Source organism: Lagopus leucura, unplaced genomic scaffold, assembly GCF_019238085.1.
Source record: "Lagopus leucura isolate 7727_CA_CO unplaced genomic scaffold, USGS_WTPT01 Super-Scaffold_100024, whole genome shotgun sequence".
NCBI lineage: Eukaryota > Metazoa > Chordata > Aves > Galliformes > Phasianidae > Lagopus > Lagopus leucura.
Window position 1 is genome coordinate 9,217,280 of NW_024962276.1, and position 16,770 is coordinate 9,234,049.

At 45.8% G+C, this 16,770-nt stretch overlaps 1 protein-coding gene and 1 long non-coding RNA gene across 6 annotated transcripts in view; one reads left to right on the forward strand and one right to left on the reverse strand.

The window, feature by feature from the left end:
• The window catches only part of SGSM2 (small G protein signaling modulator 2), a 43,443-nt gene extending 33,606 nt beyond the window's left edge, over positions 1-9,837 (forward strand). For 4 of the 5 annotated variants that reach the window (XM_042879706.1, XM_042879709.1, XM_042879707.1 and 1 more), the window contains 8 exons: positions 1,063-1,245; positions 2,356-2,760; positions 3,568-3,692; positions 4,261-4,343; positions 4,817-4,926; positions 5,792-5,888; positions 6,326-6,493; positions 7,079-9,837. In XM_042879706.1, coding sequence (XP_042735640.1) covers positions 1,063-1,245; positions 2,356-2,760; positions 3,568-3,692; positions 4,261-4,343; positions 4,817-4,926; positions 5,792-5,888; positions 6,326-6,493; positions 7,079-7,167 — 1,260 coding nt within the window. In that variant the 3' untranslated portion in view covers positions 7,168-9,837. The remainder of the gene's footprint in view (positions 1-1,062; positions 1,246-2,355; positions 2,761-3,567; positions 3,693-4,260; positions 4,344-4,816; positions 4,927-5,791; positions 5,889-6,325; positions 6,494-7,078) is intronic. The other variant, XM_042879708.1, reaches the window with a different exon arrangement.
• Positions 9,833-12,045, reverse strand: LOC122184613. The gene is made up of 3 exons (XR_006180590.1): positions 12,023-12,045; positions 11,472-11,579; positions 9,833-9,918 (listed from the first exon to the last, which is right to left on the reverse strand). It is a non-coding gene; the product is annotated as an uncharacterized LOC122184613 (long non-coding RNA).
• Positions 12,046-16,770: the final 4,725 nt, after the last annotated feature.

A 16,770-nucleotide genomic window follows, 5' to 3' on the forward strand; every position in this document is an offset into this window, starting at 1 on the left:
GCTAAATAAAGCATACAGTTGAATCTGAGAGCCTATTAAGTGAAAAAGAAGGGAACAGTCATAACATGAGCACATATGGGAATCTTTTCACGTCCTTAACTGAAGTCATCATGGGTGATTGATCACCTTTGCCTTCTGATGGTATTTTTGCAGTCCGTCAGCATCTGGGGGACTCCAAAGCATGGCTGTCTTCCAGCCTTCCACTCACAGTTTTATTTTGTTGATGTATGACTCTGCAGCTACCTCAGGTGACAAGAAGCCTGCAGCTCTTGGCATGAATGCTCTGGTGGCCACTCCAACCAGCAGAGCCTGGAGCCACCTCACAACAGTGTTTTCTCTTCCACTCTTGACAGGTGACAGAGTAGTGAAATTACTACGTGTCCTTAACAGCTCAAGGGGGGGTTTGGCCTTGTTTTCAGCAGAAGCCAGCAGTGGCAAAAAACAGTTTTATTGCTACAGGAACCAGAGTGGTTGGCTCTGACCATGTGCAGCGTACTATGCTATGTGAGCAGGGATCTCTACTATTCAGGACTCTGTTCCACCATGTAATTCTGTACAAGCAGATGTCAACAAACCTATGACCTGGAATTCATTGCAAGAGCTGTGTTAGAGGTGGAATAGAGGAGAAAAAAAAAAGAAAAAATGGAAACAGAGCTGTTAAGAATAATCCAACTAAAGCCAGCTATTGCTCCATCAGATTGCATTTGACTTGTGTGTAAGGTTTCACAATGGAAGTCAGTGACATCTTTAGCTCTTCCCTGAGTACTGGAGTGCTGTTGATATCAGACACAGGTATTTATATTAATCTTTTCTGGCGTTTTCAGTGGTAGTTTATTCCCTGCAGTAAATAACCAACTGTCTTTCCTTTGCAACAGCTTACTGTTCCCGTGTCATTGTGTTTTTCAAGTGATTTGTGCTCTAGCAAGAGGGCCTCAGGACCCTTCAGGCTGTTTGAGATATTACATTTGCTTTAGTTCTCCCCTTCTGGCTTCTGTTTGTTTTTAATGCTGTCTTTCCAGGAGGGACCAGCATTTCAGTATCTATCAGTCTGTCTGTCCACAGGTGGATGAAGAGATTGCTCTCCGATATCAGAAGGTTATGGCTGAGTGGAAGGCTTGTGAGGTCATCGTAAAGCAGCGAGAGAAGGAATCACATTCTGCCACGTTGGCCAAGTTTTCTTCGGGCAGCAGCATTGACAGCCATGTCCAGCGGCTGATTCACAGGGACTCCACCATCAGCAATGATGTAAGTGCTTCCCAGAACTTGTATGATGCAGGCTGTGTGCGTGTGTGGTGGGAGCTAATATGTGCACAGGATAACAGCACACAGATCGTCAGTCTGGAGCTGCTTAAATCCTATGTGGAGCTTAAAGCAGTAGCCTCTCTGTGATACAGCAAAGAGCAGGTTTGTATTTTGGGTAATCTACAGCTGTTCTTGAGCAGAACCTCCCTAAGGGGCTCTAAGGTTCACCTGCTACAGGTCCTTCTCTCAGTAGTGAAATAGCCTTCTAGATCTCTTATTTGTGGGTCCTTTTTCAAATTCAGCGCAGGAGCAGAAGACTGCTGCTGTTAAAGCATATCTTTGATTCTGTCCTGTACATGATTGAGAAGTTGAGTGTAATTTATTTTGGGAGAGGGGATCTTTGTCAATGTAGATTAAGATGCTAAGCAGTGAAAAGGCAGACTTGAGTTTACACCTGGGTGAATAAGCAAGAAAGGAGTTTCTTGAGTACAGTCACATTGTTGAAAAGGAGAGTTTTCCTGTGGTTCCTGTGCCAAAAGCATCTCTGGGCATTTGCTACTTGCTTTGCAGAAAAACAGACTTGAAATAGTTACCAGACACATATTGAAATAGTAACCTGATAGTTAACTGATTTCACTAAGGCAAGAGAGAATAGGCTCTCTTTAAAGGTGAGGTAAAGTATTTGCATTGTTCAAGTAATCTGAAGGCCAATCTTGACTTCAACACTAGGTAAACTGAACTGAGGTATGTTGGTCCCGTTCAAGGATAACTTAGAATGGCCACAGGCTTTTAGCGTCGGTGTTGCAAGTGGTGAAGCTTTACTGCTTTAAGAGGTTTTTCTAATTGAAGATTGTGAAAGGTGAGATATCATTGTAGGAGACAGACACAAAGTCATGAATTGGTATTATTTTTAGACTTACGGTTTCAGTATAAAGAATGAAGAGTTTTGCATGCATGGAAGCTCTATTAATTTTTGATCTTGTTCACTAGAGTAATGGAGTTACTTCACCCTTGTGGTTGGAGATTCATTTGCTACATTCATGTTTACTGCTTCTCTCTTCTCCTCTGCTTTACCTGAATGTTTTTTTTTCCCCTTTCCTCATCCACCTTAAGGTCTTTATATCTGTAGATGAAACAGATTCAGCAGAACGAGACTCAAAATGTCAAGATGACCCAACTTTCACTGTGGTATCTGCCGACACACCGGCAGCAGTAGCTGCTGTAGAGCAGCAGTCTGTAGAGTTCGACTCCCCTGACTCTGGGTTGCCATCCTCACGGAACTACTCTGTGGCCTCAGGCATCCTGTCCAGTATTGATGATGGGCAGAGCATCTCCTTTGAAGATGGGGCTGAAGAAGAAACCAGCGCTGACGTGGAAAGGGCTGATCCAGACACAGCACCTGTGCAGAAAGCCAAGTCAGCTGTGCCGCAGCCTCAGGCCTCAGTAGCAGAAGAGCAGGTGTGCTCCCGGGTGGATTATTTAATGGATGTTGCTTCTGTCTGTGCTGCATCTTACACAGTAAGTCACAACTTACATACCATCACCTCTCTTTTAATGGCAAGCACTTATATGAGATTTAACAGTGACAGTCTCAAAGTAGAACTGCGTGTGGTGGGAGGAAAATGGAGGATCTTTGCATTCTGATATTTTTGTCTAGATTTTGAGATGAACAGCTAAAAAACTTGTCTTTGAGTGGAATAGCAAGGAAAGAATGTGGTGGATCTAGTAGCTAAAAATTTTGATGGAGGATAGGACACCGATTATGAGATTTCAGTGTCACCTGTGATTGAACTCAAAGGGAAATCCCCCATTTAATCAACTAAACAACCTACATCTAAAGGCTCCACCATCTCCACTGGCATCACTGTCGACAGATTAGTAATTGAGGTTCTGTTTCTGTTTTGTTCTTGGAGCTGTTGAACTAGACATAACCCTTTGTAAAGAGCACAGGCTTGAGCCACTTACCAGTGAACTTATGTTCAGATTTTTAGTTTTTGATGGTAATTGAGTAGTTCTGTGCTCTCCAAAATCCTAAGTATAATTTTACTTTTTCTGGTTTGTTGATTCTTAAGAGTGAATCTTTGCCTGGGACTGTTCAAAGCTCAGTTACAGCCACTGCTGATGGATATCCTCCTCCTTAGTGCCACTGAGGCAGTGATCAGTTGGAGTCAAGCCTGAGCTGTGGAGAGGAGAAAAAGACATGAACTCTTCTACAGCTCCATGCTCCCTGCTTATCATCACTATCTAAATGAAATCTGTCTAAAAGTGATACAACATCCTGCATCTGACTGAACAGCACATCTAACTTGAACTTTCCTCTTATAGATAGAATTACTGGACACTGTTGCCTTAAATTTGCACAGAATTGATAAGGATGTCCAGAGGTGTGACCGGAATTACTGGTATTTTACTGCTGATAATCTGGAAAAACTCCGCAATGTTATGTGCAGGTAGGACAGCTTGTAAAGTGCATTACTTTTCACATCTGTCATAAACCATAAAATATATTAGCCTGTAAAAAAAAATCTTATTTACTAATTTAAAAGAGTGTGAAAGAAGAAGGAATGGTAAGTTAGAAAGTGTAGATACAACAGATGGCTCAGGTTGGGAATGCAGACTTGAGAAGTCTTGTTTCTGTCTCATGAGACAGACCCCAGAGCCCATCGGCCACTTTGGACTGTTCCCTTAATGTACCACTGGCTTTGGTTTCCTACTCATGCAGGTAATATATCTGTACTGTAATGGGGTCCTGTGAAGATGAACAGATGCAGTGTTGAGGGATATCTACTGGAGTAGACAGGAAGGAGGTCTTCAGATCAGACAGAAGTACTGCCGTTTTGTACTAATGAGTTGGAAAAACAGAATTGTCAGAAAATTTCTGAACCTTAACATTATTTTTATGGAACATCACGCTTCCCAGAGGAATTGGGTCTTACATGCAAGACAAAGCCTTGAGGTGTAGGCAAAGCAAGAGGATTTTTTTAATCCTGTTATCTCTTGTGTTTCTTCTTTCTACAGTTACGTTTGGGAGCACCTAGAAGTGGGTTATGTCCAAGGCATGTGTGACCTCCTGGCTCCTTTGATGGTTATACTCGACAATGGTAGGAAGGGTTTTCTTTTGGAACATAGTATTTTTTGGGAGACCTCTTTATAACTGCTGTTTTCGAGGCATATTTTTAAGTAATGCTAGCTCATTAGGAAGAACCAAGCTCTTAGCTGCGTTTTCTCTAGGTGAGGTTGTTGCTGAAATGACAGTCCTGAGTATATCAGGGATTACCTGCTTAATGACCAACTTCCAGATTAAATTTTACTAGACTTTCAAATCAGCCGTGTTCCTGCAGCTGCTGAAGAAGGAAGCTTAACCTCAAGCTGTGTTGTTTAGAAGCATGGCTAAGAAAAGTGGTCCAGATTTTACTGTCTTCCATTTCATCTAAATACTGATGATGGGGGTAGGGGACAGAAAAGGGGCAAAGCATTTTTTTTTTTTTGGCCCTGCTGTACATTAGTTTGGATCAAGGAAGTCAGAAGACTTGCAACAATTAAGTGTTCTGCATTATATGTACTGTATCTGCAGACCAACTGGCTTACAGCTGCTTCAGCCACCTGATGAAAAGGATGAGCCAGAACTTCCCCAACGGAGGTGCTATGGACACACACTTTGCCAACATGCGGTCTCTAATCCAAGTGAGTCTTTCTGAATCCTATTTAAATGAAGTTGAGGTTGTTTCAGAGGCTGAGGGCTGCCATGATGCCATAGTGAAAGACAGGACCTCCGCTGATGGGTTCCTGGCCATCTGGTACTTCGGAGCTGGGGAAGATACTTATGCACCCCAAGCTGATTTCCTGCTTCTCAGGGGGCAGCAGTTGCTGTCACAATAAAGAGTATGTGTTACAGCATGTCAGTTCAGGTTAACCTGACAGAGCTCCTCAGACTTCTGCCTCCATTACAGCAGCTGCACCATGGAAGGACTCACATTTGTGGCTCAGTCCAGCTGTAACTGAAGTCAGGGAGTCGCATTAATATCCATTCCTACATTGCTTTTGGAAGAGAAAACACTGATATTTGTGGGAAAAAAAGAAATTACAGATTTATAGACTATAGCTTTATTTGTGCTTACACAGTATGCTTACTGAATGGTTTTTGGTTGCGAGAATTATCTGGATAGGCCATTATTTGGTTTCATAGGTGGTAAATTAAAAAAAAATTACATTTATAATGAAAGCAGAGATTCGTTTAATGAAGAAGAGAGTCAGGGTGGAAAACACAAGCAGCAAAAGCAACTGCAGCATTTCTGTTGAGAAGCAAAAGCAAGAGAAGAGGATGGCGCCCTCATTATCTGGCTGTACTACACATTTCAGACATCTATCAGACATCTGGCAGGTTTGGTGCAGCTACACCACTGGCATTTTACAAATGCATAATAAAGGCAGCTGCTCAGAATAACTATAGGATCAGCTGATAAAGAGCAGCGCAAGACTTCAGCCTCTAACACCTCTGATCCTGGCTACTTTCAGACAAGATACCGACATCTGATGTTTCACATTTTAGATTCTAGACTCGGAGCTTTTTGAACTGATGCATCAGAATGGGGATTACACTCACTTTTACTTCTGCTATCGCTGGTTCCTGCTGGACTTTAAAAGAGGTAATAATGTTTTATGCCTGTGGAGTTATGCAAAACTGAGTGTACCTATGTCTGGCTGTAGCAAAATGTTTTTATGAGGGACAGCTCAGTAGCTGTTGGACTCTGCTGAGCAATGTACTTTCTATACTAGGAGGTCCTCTGCTATGCACTCAGACTCAGAGCCTGTCATGTAGCCCTAGCTGCAGCACGTGGGCCCACCTGGGCATCTTTTGGGGTTAAGTCACACCACTACACCTACGCTCTTTCTTAATTTTCAGTTGCCATACCTGCACTGATAAATGACAGAAGTTGGCTGGAGGAGAAAGGGAGAGGGAAAAGGAGGCGTTATCACAAGCAATTATTTTCTGCATAAGGCCTGAAAGACATCATAGAGAGGGGTGGGGAGAAATGGTCAATTTGAATAATCAGATGCTCTTGTAATGTTTATTCCCATTCAGAATTGTTGTACGAGGATGTATTTACAGTGTGGGAAGTAATTTGGGCTGCAAAGCACATCTCTTCAGAACATTTTGTCCTTTTCATTGCCTTAGCACTTGTGGAAGTTTACCGAGAGATTATCCGTGATAACAACATGGACTTCACCGATATCATCAAGTTTTTTAATGGTAAGAGACATATTTTAGGAAAGACGTTGCGATAAACAGCAAGTGGCTGCAGTCTGCTGCTCTCCCTTACTCTGACAAACCATCTGCAGTTCAGTGTCCCTGCTGTTGTGAAAGCCCCTGTTCATTTTAAGTTGAGAATCTCTTACTGCTTCAGTCACATTGTTTTCCATGTGCATGAAGAGCTCAGATTTTCATGTACTTGCTGAAGATCCAACCTGCCCCACAAACAGCAGTGCCTGTTTTCCTAAAAGGTTCTGCACCTTTATGTTTTTAGAGCCCAAGAGGGCTGTGCCCAGGCACGGGTGGGTACCAACCTCCCATTCCTGTTCTGTGGTCATAAGGGACTGTGATTTTTTGCAGCAAGAGAACTGACACCTGAAGGATTAGCTTTTGGTGCCAGGACCTGTGGCTCTAAGGGATTCCTTTACTTATTCTTCTTTAATTCTAAAAACCTAAATCACTGCCAATACTTCTGTTCTGGTGCTCATGTAATATTAATTAATCAATGCTAACATGACAGCAATATCAATACTAGAGAAATGTTCCTGCCATGGACAGTTAAAAATGGTTGTCTGTGTCTTTTAGAAATGGCAGAACATCACAATGCCCAGGAAATACTGAGGATAGCAAGAGACCTTGTCTACAAAGTGCAGACATTGATTGAAAATAAGTGATCATTGTGGGCCTTGCTGTGAGCTACTGGATGGAGCATTTCTTGCACTGTAACTTCAAAATGGTGTTTTAATTGCATCTTCCATGTAATGTAATAAATAACCAGATTTGTAATACTTTTAAAAATGAACTTTTCCTTCACCAGAGGGAGTTTGTGTTTAATAGTCCTTGTTACACTCAACTTTGTATTTCAGAACAGAATCTTTTTGCATTCTCTTATTTCTCTCTCTCTAGAAGACTGTCTCCTTACATAACTGAGATACTAAAAAGGGGGTATTTGACATATTAGAACATTTATATTTTGACTTACTGCACCTTTTGTGCTCTGCCAGAATTTTTTGAAGAGGTAAGGCCTGATCTGCTAGAAGTGGGGCAAGCACTGATCTGGGTCCATGGAAGAGCACGTTTGTGGGCTCAGTTCACAGACTCTCTCTTGAACATGAAAGAGAAATGCATACGTAGATCCTGTTGCTAAAACATTCATACTTACATTCAGAATACTTAGCAAGTAAAATAAGATTAACAACTGGGAGAATAGCCTTACAGTAAGTAACAGGGTTAAAGATGAGCAGTGAAGACCTGGCAGTGCTGGCTAGAAACATTGGTTAGCCTTTGCTGCCTCGCTCATGCTGGTGAGTGTTCATGGCCTACATATGCCACAAACTTGCCCTTATTTTACTTTGCAAACTTACTTGGCAAGTACTCCCAGATGACAAATCTGCCTAATATAGCTCAGGTTAACACAGCTTAAGCACATAGAAACAGTTTCCTTGCTCATGTTAGCAAATCCCACGCTCTTTGCGTCTGTGCAGAGTCCCATAAAGTTCAGGTCCTACTTACAGAGCAGACACTGCACAGCCTCGCCTCCTCCTGTTCATTTACTGCAGACTACTGACCTCCTCCTCCCCCCTGCTCTGGGAGGACTTCCCTTGGGATCCTGCGAACGCAAACCAGGCATTTGTTAACTCAAGCAAGTCTTGGTACTTGCCAGATTAAGCAGTAGAAATTGTTGCACAGGATCCATTTTACTGTCATGCTGTGCTGGTTTGTAGAGCTGCCCCTGCACACGCTGTGGCTGTTCTGTACCTCTTCTGTTTGTGCTTGGCTGCATGCTTCCAGTAGCAGTGTGTATTTTAACCCATCTTCTATAGAGAGCAAAAGTGACTTGGCTGGGGCTCAGCCGTGGAGCTGTCTGTTGCTATCCTAGCACTTCATCACACTATATAAAATTTATCACCTGTACTCTCACTGCTTTCCCAGCATGTGTTGTATTTAGGTGTATCTCTGTGTCAGCCAGAGAGAGGAAGGGAGCAGCTTTTTACTAATGGGATTAGCTGTAGATTTCATGGATTGGTGTGACCTGTGCTCCCAGAAAACTCAGTGTCTCCATTTTAAGTATTCCTGCCTTTGCTACTGAATCTCAGTGATAAAGTTTGAATTTTTTCCCTTTTTAAAACATCATTCAGAGCAGGCTGGGTTACACAGCTTTGTTTCCATTGAGCCTCCCAGGCTGTCATCAAAAGCAGCTGTCAACTCAGATGAGCTTCTAAAATCAGATTTGAGTAAAACAGGCGTAGGGAATCAAATTACTCTATCCAAAGACTCCAGCCCTGGCTGGTGACTCCCCTCCTATTACCACACAAGTAGTGAGCAGTTCCTCCTGCTTTTGCAATAGATGTGTAATGCCTTTAGGTCCTACTGAGCTGAACGTTGCTCGCACAAGCAAGAGGAAGATTTGATTCTACAAGTGTCATCTGTGCTTAGTTCTCTTTTTATGACTGAAGTAAAATAAAAATAATAAATACTATTCCAAAAGGGGGCATTAAAAAAACAGCATGCTTTTTAACTAATAATCGAGCGCTTGAAGTGGTCTCTGAACATTCGATGGGAGGGTAAAGTAAACCACCAGTTTGTCTCTGCCCTCATTTCCACACTGCCAGGTGTCACTCAGGTGCTGCCCCAAAGCCAGACTGTGACACCAGCAGTGCAGGCAGCACCGTGTGGGTCCCCCCTCACTGCAGCAGAACCAACCTGCAGCTCTGCACACTCAGTCACAGCGCAGAAGTGAGAACAGATGAGCCTACAGAACTCTGAAAAAAGGTGCAGAGGAGGAGGGTTAGAGGGAAACCCCCTCCCTGTGCATAACGTGCTAAAGTAATAACAGTGGGAATGGGAGGAGGAGGAAAGCTGTGATTGATAAGCTGTACTCCTCACCCACCACACGTCCAGCAGTTAGAGTGCACTCAGGATGAGAAGCCAAGAAGTTGTACTGCAGGCATGCTCACAGTCTGACCTCACCATTACAGCTGCACATCACGCTTCTCACAGGGCAGAGCATGGCTGCTGAAAGGTCTGAAAACGCTTCAGTTTGTGCCTGCCTGTTGTCTGAAGAGTGAAGTACTAAAAAAAATGAGCAAAAAAGCCCTCCAATATACAGAACCTGAGGAAATGATGTAAGAAATAAAACTGCACTATTTTTCTTTGTTGGGAATGTACTATACAAATCTATTTAAAAAATATCTGCAAAATTTGTTGTATTTGTTACAATGTTCTGTCTAGTTGTATTTTATGAATATTGTGTATTAACTTATTTTTGTCAAGAGCAGACTATTCTCTTTATTGCTCAATTATATTTAAATGTAACATATAAATAAATACTTACTGTCGAGGCATTCTGTGGAGATCTTTGGAAACAATTTCTCAGCCCAAAGGGACCTTCAGAGACAGAACAGGGAGCCTTGGGGACAGGCTGTCTGTAAGGAGAGCGGGATGCACAATTAACATTTCTGTGATGAGCACACAAAGGCTTTGCACTAAGCAGCATTTCTGAAGGTCGCTGCCGAGCAGCTGCTCACGGCCCTTACGTGACTTCCAGCACAGATGTAAGTCACACACGGAGCCCAGCAGGCGCTGAGCTGCAGCCAGCGCAGCCTTGGAGGAGTGTGAACAGAGTAGGCCTGCGACAAGTGCTAAAAAATAACAGTCTCAGGCCTGATCGTGCTGCAGCTAACGTTAAAAACATCTATCCTGGAAGCCCAGCAGTGCTGTTAGATCCTCCTCCATCACTCCCTGTTTGTCCTCCAAAGCCCCCAGAAGACTCCTCCTGCAGTTCCTGTCCCTCTCCCCAAGCTCACTGCCTTGCTGCTCATCTGCTGCCATCAGGTTTGGCAGAGATCGTGCTTCCACATTTTCAGGCAACCTTTCTTTGTGTTTCTGCTGGGAGCTCTGCCCAGAGGTGGCTCCCACAGAGCAAAGGAGAGCTTTTCCAACCCACTGCCTGGGAAGCCAGAAGCACCAACAGCCTCTGGCTGCAGCGCACAGTCCCTCAGCCATCACTGCTGGCTGTTAGAGCTGTTAACCACGTATTCACCCTCACACAAGAACAGAAGCCCTCTGAAATGGATCTGGGGACACGTTGGCTTAAACGATCTTCCATTGCTTGTGTCCTTCACCTTCAACTTGTCACTTTGCTTTCTTTTCTACAGGGCCTTCTTAGTACCAGCGTCCCCCTCACGCACCCCAAGCACTCTTCTGCAAGCTCTCAGAAGCTTTTGAGCTAGATATTCCGACTTAGAAAGCTGTCCCCCAAAGCTGCAGAGTCCCTGCAGCAACCGGAATTCATTTCAGCAAAACGCAGCATCCCAGACAAGTTTCATCACACTGAAACTCTCACTGCTACCCACTGCTAGCAGAAAGAAAAAAAAAAACACAACAAAAAAAGCCCACAGATCTCCCCTGCTTCCTGCTCTCTTTTCTGTAACCTAGACTCAGCCTGAGCAGCCTGCTTGGTTAAGTTTCACTGTCTCCAGTCTACCACTCATTTTGCCAAACACAGCAACCTGGGCCCTTAAAGTTCACTGCCACATCTCACTGCAGCCTGTTAAGTCAGCCCCAGGTCTGCCTTCCACCTTCAGAAGCTCTACCCATCTAGAAATGCAGTACAGTTTCACAAGCAAAATTTTAAAAAGTAGCAAAAAAACCAAAAGCAATAAAACAGCAAAACTTCCTCCAGCTCCCAAAGGCCCTCTGACATCGCTGCCTTCAGCAGGAACACCTCCCCAGCACCAGCTCTCAGCACCACAGCCACCTTTGGATGAGCTGCCTGCCACAGCTGGGCCCACAGATCCATTTCCTTCCGATGGTCTCCCAGAGGATCTCCCTGCCCCTCCCAAACAGCTCCAAAGATGACTCTGAGGAGGCTGAGACTGGGGGTGTTCAGAGGCTTTGTGACTATTTCTGCTCCACAAACCCTCCCAGCACCCACGCACAGTCCTGACACCACTCGGAGCAGCAGCCCAGCACATACCCATGCAATTCAGAGGAAACAAGCAAGCAAGAGATAATGCTCTGTGCCTCAGGCCTCAGCCAAGCACTGCTGCCATTAACAGCTCCCCTCCACAGCTTTTAAAAATTCCTAGGAGGGAGAGAACAAGCAATGAAATAAACAATGATGGAAGAGCTCTGCCTCACCTGGCACACCAGGTATGCATCACAGCAGTGCAACCATGGCACTGTGACATGGAAGAAAGCAAGCCCAGGCAGTTCCCAGCACACCTCAGCAATGACGCTTTTGATATAATGGAGTTTTGCATTATTTTTAAGCCTTAAGTTTTTCATTTGATTCTGATGTATGCTTGGACATAACAGTTGCTACCCCTCTGTGAGGTTTTATGAACTTACAAGCCCTGCACTGTGCTTTTTTTTTTCCCCCCCGCCTCCCTGCAACCCCAGAACACCATGACGTGATGGAAAGTACAGCAATAACAGCATGGTTGCAAAGCCCTTGGCTGCAGCAAACGAGAATAAGTCCAAATGCAGCATCTATGGACACAGAAACAAAGCAAAAGAGCTGCTTACCTTTGGAAGGTCTCAGGTAGGAGAGGATCTCTAGCGAGATATCCTCACCTCCACTGCCAACCTCTAAATGAAGTCTGAGAAGGGGTGGATGCTGGCTCCAGCCCTCCTGGTCATTCAGTACATTGCACGCAGCTGAGATCCCCTGGGCTGGCCTTGCCTTCCCACCAGGTGCTCCATCACTGCTTCAAGCTGTGACTTAGTATTTTCACTATGCCCCCACACAACAGCCACACTGAAACATTCTTACTCCACCTTACCCTGAACCCCCCTCCCTCCTGTCATTCATCGACCCAAGCTCGTTAAACATCAGGTGGTACAACCTCTGAAGGTGGGGAGGGGGTGGATTTGAAGAAGCCAAAATAGTTTTTGAGGAATGCAGGTAGAATAAGATCTCCTTATAAAGTGCTGCTAATCAAGTGTCATAGTAATTGCAGCTGCTGGCTTCTGCGAGCCCAGCCAAGCCTGCTGTCCACACAGGTGCAGTTGAGGCAGCATCAGGTGGCACAGCTGAACAATCACCAGCACAACTTTGAATCCTGCTGCATTTGGTTTTTCATCCCAAAAAGCCACTGTTTCCCTTTTCAGAATGTTTTAGTTGGACCTACTGTAAGATCTGACCAGAGAACCAATTCTAAGCACTGAGATGAAAAGTATTCTGCACATAAAGCATGTAGACAAGAGAGGGGACAGGTCATTTCATACCCATAGGAGCAAATTACTGGGATACCCTGACTATCTAGTAGCACCTAATTAACCAAACTCAGTGTTGGCACCTCCTGAAAATAGCAGGCTAAAAAACAGCACAGTGATGTCTGAGCAAAAGGCCCTTATGAGCAGTTCAGAATCAACTTGGGTGTAATTAAGAGCATTTGAGAGAATGGTACCCCACGTGCACACAGCTGGAGTGGTGTGGTGTGACCTGGCTTACCTGGCTCTCAGTCTGCGCTCAAAGGACCCAGGAGGCTTTTCTCAAAACCTGAGACGTCCAACTTGCTGATCTGCAGGAGAGAGCATTCAAATCTCAGCTAGGTGAAGCAGGTTTAGCCAAGCTGCATTTCCAGTTCCTCATCTCACAGGCATGGATGCTGCAGAGCCCCTCTCCCAGAGCACCCGCAGGAGCACCCCCAGCCCAGCGCTGGATGGCGCCGTCCCCAGGAGCCAAAGCCTCACCTGGCACACGTGGACACAGCGCCGATGGCATCATCGGCCAGCCTTCCCCCTTCGACAGGCATTACATTTCTTCTTCCACATTTCTACATCTTCTTTAAAGGATGCCAGTAAATTAATGCTGCTTTGCTGATCAGTGTTCGAGTAATATCGATTTTCCAAGTTTTGATACACTCTGGGGCCGGAAAGGAGAGGTCGCTCCCAGCCGAGAGCATCACAGCACGGCCGGCCCGGAGCAGCAGGAGCAGCGCTGGGCTCAGCCTGGCGGCGGCTCTGCAGCTGATGAGCAACGGCATAACTCTTAGGTGAAGACTGAGAGAAGTCTGCGTAATTAGAAAGTGACAAAGGAAGCGAAATATTTGCATGCAAAGCGCGAGGATGGAAGGCAGAATCCCGCATTTCGTTTCTCCCCGCGGCCGCCGTTACGGGAGCGGCCGCCTTTTGCAAGCGGCGCCGACTGCTCGGATCCCGGCGGCAGCGCTCCGCCGCAGCCGCGCACGGAAACGATCCGTGTTTGCTTTGCAGCTCGCACGGCACGCGCGGCTCCCGCAGCGCGGCTCTGTCGGAACGGCGCGATGCTTCCCGCACGGCTCGCGGTGCCGCTCCGCTGCGCTGCCCTTCACCTCGCGGCACCGCCGGCTGCTCCCCGCCCGGGGCTCTGCGGGAGCTCCCACCGCAGGGCAGCTCGGCCCGCAGCGCCGAACGCAGACGCGAAAACACCTGCGGCTGCCCGGGCCTTCTGCTGGCACGGCCGCGCTGAGCGCAGCTGCACGCACGGGGCGGGCCCGGTGCCCGGTGCCGGGTGCCGCCCGGGAGCACAACGCGGTCATCCGGAGAGGGCCGGAGCCTCAGAGCTGCTCGGGAGAAGCCCCGTTCTCGTTTTTAATGTGGCACGGTTACCAGTAACTAAGATTATTCAACAACAGAAGAGATTTCTTGTAAACTTTGTATTTATTATTATTTTTTTTTTGGGACAAATTAGATCTTCTGAATCCCCAAGTGTACACATATATTTATTTATATATAGCTTTCTCCATAGGGAAAACACATATATCAAAGGAGGAGAGACATTTCTAAAGTGCCCCTTGTTATACAGTACTGAACATTTCTAAGAGCATCAGCACAAATCTGCGGTTTCTGGGCAGGAATGACAGCCGTGGGGAAAGGGCTGCACCTCGCCGTGTCCCACAGAACGGAAGTTGGCCAGCTTTAAAACACAACAGAAACGAAGAAACGCTTCTCGCAGCCACGGAGAAGGCAAAGAATTGCAGCGCTGACGGCCAAAAGACGGGTCGGCTGCTGGGCAGGGCGAGCCTTGGAGCGTGAAGGTTTGCAACGAGGGTGGGAGACAGTGCTGAGGGGGAGAAGCTGACAGCAGAGCAGGGCAAAGTGACACCGCCACAGCGGGAGGAGGGAGGGAGGCAGGGGGACCACGACCACGGGGAGAAGGCCATTAATAATCCACTGGGAAGTCACTGCCCGCATCAAAGAGAACAGGAACCCTTCTCTCACTCTACACGCTCCGTGCAGCTCAGTATGGCTGTGCTGCCAACAGTGAATCAGCATCAGCTCTCCTGGGATAAGAAGCCAATGGAATTAAGGTAGGAGTCAAGTTTTTCAATACAAGAAGTAAGCCGTCATGCAGAACTGCACATAACAAGAGCAGAATGGTGCGTGCTGCCCCTGTGCCTCCCTGCCAGCACCTGCAGAACAGGATCCACGTCCAGGTGCTGAAGGGGCTTCTGGTGCTCCTTTGCTGTTGTGCTCACAGCAGCCACATGCTGCTGAGTTCCCAATCTGGGCTTTTTTCTCTTTCAAAAGCTCAGCCATCGTTGGCCAGAAATGAGGCTTCCTGCCTCCATTTTGTAATTTCACATGGCTCTGCGAGGTGGAACAGCAAAGAACAGCAGAGGCCACTTCCTCCTCCTCCAAACAGCTGCAGAAGACAAAGCCATGCCTAAGGAGATGACCCTGTTGTGTTCATTTCTCAATGTTCTCTGATGAAGAGCGACTGTCCCAGTATTAATGACCATCTCTAGAAACCAGCTGAAGGTCCCACGGGCACACAGAACACGGCTCTTGTGGCCAAGCACCTCAATGTACAACAGAGACAGTAAAGACCTGGCAACTCTCATCCTACTGAAACGTGACTGAGATAAGAAAACCATACAGATTCTGCTGCAGGAACTGTGCTAACAGCACAGGCGAGAGCTTCCTCAACTTGAGGATGAAAGAAAACAATAGAATATTAACTACTGAGCAACTCAGGGCTTAATAAATACAGATTTGATGCAACTCTCAGCCGTGTCTACTCAGAAGGCACAATCACACTTTCTGTATGCAGTAATTACTGCTGCCTCCAGCACAGTTTCAGTGATAGCACAGACAGCACAGAACCGGCAAGCTTTTTTCATTATACCCCTGGCACAGCTATCCACAGCCAGGCAAAAGTCCTGCTGGAGCCTACGGGCGTTCTGGGCACACTACAGACCAAGCTTTCCAAGATCTGTGGAAGATCTCAACGCAGAACCAGTTAGCTGGCGAGCAATGAAGAGGCCTCATGGCTGCTGAAGCCTGTCTTACCTCCTCCTGTGAATGGGTGTCGTTTCCAACACGGGTTGGATGCTAGCAGGGAGCGTCCTCTCATCCTGCCTGAAGGAGAACGTCCACTGGCTACAACAGGGATTTTGCCTGCATCGAGGACTGCAGGGCTTTTGTTTTTAGAAAGGAAGATGGAAAAGAGATCATTAAGAGTAGTACTACATGCAAAATGGTGCACGGAACAGACAGACCATTAACAGTAGTGCTATAGACAAAACGGTGCTCAGAGCAGAATAAGTCAGCAATAAAACACATCCAAAGCAAACTCCCCAGCAGGGACCAGCACACAGTCAGTATTCCTCACCTCGTGACTCAGTGGGAGTTTGCCATTAACTGCAACGAGACCTCACTACCATTAGAGATGGAACAAGAGTTACTTAGGATGCGGAGTTTCTTTGGTGCACGTCCCTCTGCAGTCTGTAAGACACACTGTCAGGTTATGCAGACTGAGCTCATACTGTTCTCCTACAAAAGACAATTTTTTTTTTTCCCCAAAAAGAAAAAAAAAAAAAGGTACAGAAATTGCTTGCACTTTGGAAGATACCACATGCACGTTTATCACTTCTCTAATCCTTTGACTTCCACACTAAAACGTGGTCTGTTCAGGAACAAACTAACAAAGAAAAGTAAACCATGCAGCAAAGCAACTTAATTTCTGTTGGTCTTCTTGCCCCAAGTTCCACTGTTATCAGGCCAGATAAACACACTGTAAGTCACCAGCACAAAGAGTCTGCCTCTGCAAAAACAAAAACCAACCCAGAAAATCTAAGGCTGGGGACTGGCACGAGGAATCCTGAAACAGTCCTGTAATTCAATTATCAAAATTATCAAAAGTCAATTATTGCATTAACAAAACCAAACCAAACAATAAACCCCCCAAAAGCATCCAAACAGAACACTGTCATCAATTAAAATAATAGAGAACAATTCTTTTTTTCCTTTTTGACACAGCTATAAAAATCAAGTCATTTATAAAACTG